A 5,184-nucleotide genomic window follows, 5' to 3' on the forward strand; every position below is an offset into this window, starting at 1 on the left:
TATAGATATACGGACACAGACATACCACACAAACAATATCTATATCAGTATATAGACATACGGACACGGACATACCACACAAACAATATCTATATCAATATATAGATATACAGACATAGACATACTATACAAACAATAACGTATGAAAATATGTTTTCATCCTTACCTTTGTTATTGAGCTTCAGTTGATTAAAGTCTATGTTTATATCACAATTTTTAAAAACATTGTTCATGGGTGATTTATCTTGCTTAGGATGGCTATTGTCAGATATAAAAGACATCTGAAGATTAAATAAAAACAAAGAATTAATAATCACTGCATTCTACTTGAGGCAGGCATTTTTTACTTGTATTGTTTTGCCCTCTGAATAATGAAGGCTATGACAAAAAAATCATTATCATCTGACTTTGTAATAGAAATACTTAGAATAGATTGTTGGTTTAAGAATCAGTAAGAAGGGTTTCAATTCTGTTTACAGTGATGATATGAGTACAACTGTTATTTATGATTTTTGAGATAGTAACTTTTAAACATTTCAGAGTATAGTATAAGCTTTTTTATCTATAGGAAATAAAAACCCTATATGTAGACCTGAGTTGTTCTTTACATTTAAATTTTCATAAAAAGGAGGATACTTATAAGCTAAGGTGCACTTCAAGGGTTGTATGTACCTAGAATGCGAGAGTTTGTGTTTGATTCTAATACCACAAACCAAAAACCCAGTCCAGACTCCAAGCCCCACCACACACAAACAAAAACCCAGAGCTACCTGAAGAAAATCACAGAGTAACATCAAAGGTAACATGCAACTATGCTAAACTGTGAAGACAGTACCTGAACAGCATTCCATCTTTTAAAAACCAGCAATTAATTTAATCTTACGGGCATCATATTAACTTCAGGGCTGGCAAGCTGGCTCATGGGGTAAGGGTGCTGGCCACTAAGTATGACAATCTGAGTTTGATCTCCAGGACCCACAGAGTGGGAGGACGAAATGACAGACTCCTAGAAGTGTCCTTGGACCTTCACATGTGCCCTGACACACACCTACACAGACAGTAACTACAAAATAGAAAAGGTACTATATTGTTTTAGAATAAAAACTAAAGACTGTAAAACTGGATTATACTGCATTTTAAACTTATTACTTAAAAAGACTTTTTTTTCAGTACTAGGGATGGAGCCTTATGCATGCTAGACAAGAGCTCTCAAGAACTGTGTCCCCAGTGACACTCCTTGTATTTTAGGCCATTTCCCCTGAATCAGTGGGGTGTTCTACAGCTACAGAGCCACCAGGAGAACAGCACAGACTGCCAAATGGCTAAATTATTTTTAAGAATACACAACAAATCTGAGCATATAAAATTTAGCTTTGAATCTATTATTTCTTTTTAAAGAAGAGTTTTCCAGTGGGATGCTCTCTCAGTATCATTTGTTTGTATATTCTCTTAGCAGAAAGCAACTATTTGAAGTATTTTACTTTTCATTCCAAATTCCGTCAGTGAAGCAAGGCTGGCTGCTGTCTTCCTGGGTAAGAAAAGCTTAGGTTTCTATGGAACTCTACAATGTTCAGTATATTCTTCACTATCCATTTCTTGATTGTTCAGTCAGTGTCTCACCATGGAGCAGGACTACAGTGGCCTCAAATTTGCAATCCTATTGCCACCATCTCCTGAGTGCTGAGGTTATGGGCATGTGCCACCATGCCTGGCCTGCAATGTGCTCATAATAATTAAACCACTTTCTTGCTTGTCAAATGACAAATATTTCCCTGGGGTATGGGACAGACTAAAATAGCCCAAGACATATTTCATAAGGGAAGAATGAACATTTTCTTTGCCCAAAATAAAATACTACTTTACCCCACAAAACTCCAGCAGTGTGACCCTCTGGTTCAAGATGATGCTAGCACTACATCATGGCTTGCCTGGACAGTCTGGGTGTATGCACTGGTGAGTTATAAGTTACCATTCCTTTCACCTTTGGTCTCCCAGTTTATGATAAATTACATGCTACCTTTCTCACCACATTGATGACAACTGCCTGAACAAGGCTGGCCCTAAGCATACCACCCACTCCTTCTGCTCAGTCACATTCCTCAAATGGGAGTCCAAAGACTGAGTCAGTGGAATGGGAAGGAGGGTGTGAGGGTTTCTGAGAGTCCCTGCTTACTAAGAGGCTATCAAGATAAGATTTAAAAAGATGAGATTATGGGATGAGAGCTTAGCTGGGCAGGGTGCTTGCTATGAGGCCTGAGTTTGATTGTGCTTTTACTTATGTAAAAAGCTGGGCATGAGGCACAGTTGTAGTCCTAGCACTGAAGAGATCTGTGGATGACCAAAACCAGGTAAAAGCCTGGCAAGATATTGTAGGTCTGTTATCCCAGATCTCCTACTGCAAAACAGAGGGTGGAGACCAGAGACTTGGGGGAAGTCTGAAGGCCAACTAGGCTGACACAATGCACAGGAGCCAGAGACCCAGTCTTAAGAGGGAGGTTGAGGACTGACACCAGAGGTTGTCTCCTGACATCCTCATATCAGCTCTAAAACAGGTCCGCTGTGACAAGTGTCCTCTTACCCTGCCTCCACAAATGCACATGTGGGTGGCTCCTGAAAAATAATATCCAAGGTTGAACTCTGCTCTCCACATGCATGTATCACACATGCATACACAGCTGCACACACAAACATGCAGTCTCCCTCTCCAGTTCTTACCTGGGACAATGTCTTTAGTAGGCTTGGAGAGACATCAACATCAGGTAGACTTTGATTATCTCGCTCAGAATTTGTTCCTGAAAGGCTGAATAAAAAACATTCCTTAAAGAATTTATCAGTGGTCTCAAAAAGAAAAGAGAATTTAGATATATGGCTTAAGTAGTTTTTAAGAGCAGGTAAGTTCTACACTAGATAAAACTATAATCACCTGCATGTTTCTTCTTTCATTAGCTGAAAACAAGGGAAAAACAGATTTAGTATATTTTCTGTCAGAATGAAGTAACAGTTTTATTCTAGAACACATACATACCCCAGAAGTAAAATTGGAGAAGGCAGATAACAGTTTGGACTCCATCGACAGTGGAGGCAGCTCTTCCAGTGGTATGCCCTTATGGACTTTTTCTTTCAAGTTCATGTACCTAACTTTCAAGTCTCCCAGAACAGACAGCAGTACTGAGCCTAATTCCCTCTTGGCAGAATCAGTTGGTAAATTCCTGTTCAAAGTTAAGTTCACAGAACTACATTACTTAGGCTCAATTCATTCACCTAACACTACCATGTATCACACATTCAGTTCTAGCCCTACCAGATCCTAGATTTTACCTGTTAATTAAGTGAAACACAGTAGATACATTTTCTAGGGTCAGTATCAGCAATCCAAACAGGTAAGCCAGAAAGAATGTGACAGAAGACCATGAAGAAACTCCAACTGACTTTACTCTTACTCAGGTAGCAAGCTCATTTATTTTACTGGATTAACTACCTCAACTACAATTCACAGTGACATTTGTATTTGAAGTTTGTATATGCTTGGCCCAGGGAGTGGCACTATTAGAAGGTGTGGCCCTGTTGGAGTAGGTGTGTCACTGTGGGTGTGGGCTTTAAGACCCTCATCCTAGCTGCCTGGAAGTCAGTATTCGGCTAGCAGCCTTCAGATGAAGATATGGAACTCTCAACTCCTCCTACACCATGCCTGCCTGGATGCTGCCATGTTCCCACCTTGATGATAATGGACTGAACCTCTGAACTGGTAAGACAGCCCCAATTAAAATGTCCTTTTAAGAGTTGCCTTTGTTATGGTGTCTGTTCACAATAGTAAAACCCTAACTAAGACAGTATTTTATTTTTGATTTTTTGAAACAGATCTTAAAATGTAGCCCTGGCTGGCCTGAAACTCCCTAGGTTGCCTAGGCTAGCCTCAAACTTTAGTCATACCCCTGCCTCTGCCTCCCAAAGGCTAGACTTATAACCACACTCAGCAAAAGAAGTTTTTTGAAACTTATTACTTTTAAGGAAGCTGATAAATCCATATATAGCCTATGTTTTGTCTTTCAAAAATTGAAATTAGGTTTCTAGAATAAAGTCAGTGATAAATTTTAAGAAAATCTAGATTTAAAATTGATGAACACCTATTGAGTCCTGCTCTACTTTCCATTACAAGTTTGTAAATGTGGCGACAGTGGCGCTGGCACATCTGGTAGCAAACGTCCAGAAGGTGCATCTCCGCCTTCATGGCCCTCTCAGTGGTCTTCTCACAGCACTTTGATGGCAAAGTCTTCTCTTCCCAAAGCTGAAATGCCCTTTAAAGCAGAAGACAGTAGTATTAGGTAAGATTCTCAACAGTTTCTATAGTAGTGACAGGCTTTTTTCTAGAAACAACTTAAATTTCTTTTTTTTTTCCTTTTGGTTTTTCAAGATAGGACTTCTCTGTGTAGCCCTGACTGTTCTGGAACTTGGTCTGTAGACCAGGGCTGGCCTTAAACTCAGAGATCTGCCTGCCTCTGCCTTCTCAGTGCTAGGATCAAAGACATGCATCACCACCACCCAGCCAGATTTTAAATTTATTACATTTCCCTGTCAGGTTTAATTCAATTCTTATTAAAAAGGGAACATGTTAGGAATACCCCATCAGGATCAAAGCCTAACAGCTCCATACATTCTCAGAGCTGGAAGCCACCTCTGCAATCTGTGACTTCTCTCATAAGCAGGGTCTGTCTCCAGTGAGGACTCAGTTCCTCCAGAGGTGACGGATCTGTTTTCAGTCTCAGTCAAGGTCTGGCCAAGCTTTTGAGAGTCATAGGCATTTAAGGCCAAAACTGTTGTTAAATGTGTTATTTAATAGAAAATGGACATGATTTCCATTGTACTAAGAGTCATTCATAAAGCAAGTAGTTTGTTATATTACACGGAGCCCCAGGCCAGTGCAGTAGGGCTCAGTGGACAATGATGCTTGGTGACCTGAGTTCAGTCCCTGAGACCCAGACCACAGAGAGAGTGTCAACTCCTGCAGGTTGTCCTCAGACCTCCACACACACCTGCAGTTCCACATAAAGAAATGTAATTGAACCTTTTTTTTTTAAGTTCAAGTCACTAAGAGTTTTTGAGTTATTAAAAGTTTTTAGCCGGGCGGTGGTGGCGCACGCCTTTAATCCCAGCACTTGGGAGGCAGAGGCAGGCGGATTTCTGAGT

At 40.2% G+C, this 5,184-nt stretch overlaps 1 protein-coding gene across 1 annotated transcript in view; it reads right to left on the bottom strand.

The window, feature by feature from the left end:
- Positions 1-5,184, bottom strand: part of Rbm44 (RNA binding motif protein 44) — a 16,691-nt gene that overhangs the window by 6,864 nt on the left and 4,643 nt on the right. Inside the window, exons 4-8 of the mRNA XM_028755440.1 lie at positions 4,125-4,295; positions 3,026-3,209; positions 2,924-2,946; positions 2,716-2,800; positions 167-281 (exon numbers count right to left, since the gene is read on the bottom strand). Coding sequence (XP_028611273.1) covers positions 167-281; positions 2,716-2,800; positions 2,924-2,946; positions 3,026-3,209; positions 4,125-4,295 — 578 coding nt within the window. The remainder of the gene's footprint in view (positions 1-166; positions 282-2,715; positions 2,801-2,923; positions 2,947-3,025; positions 3,210-4,124; positions 4,296-5,184) is intronic.

The sequence above is a fragment of the Grammomys surdaster genome, unplaced genomic scaffold (genome assembly GCF_004785775.1).
Source record: "Grammomys surdaster isolate TR1022 unplaced genomic scaffold, NIH_TR_1.0 126059, whole genome shotgun sequence".
Taxonomy (NCBI): domain Eukaryota; kingdom Metazoa; phylum Chordata; class Mammalia; order Rodentia; family Muridae; genus Grammomys; species Grammomys surdaster.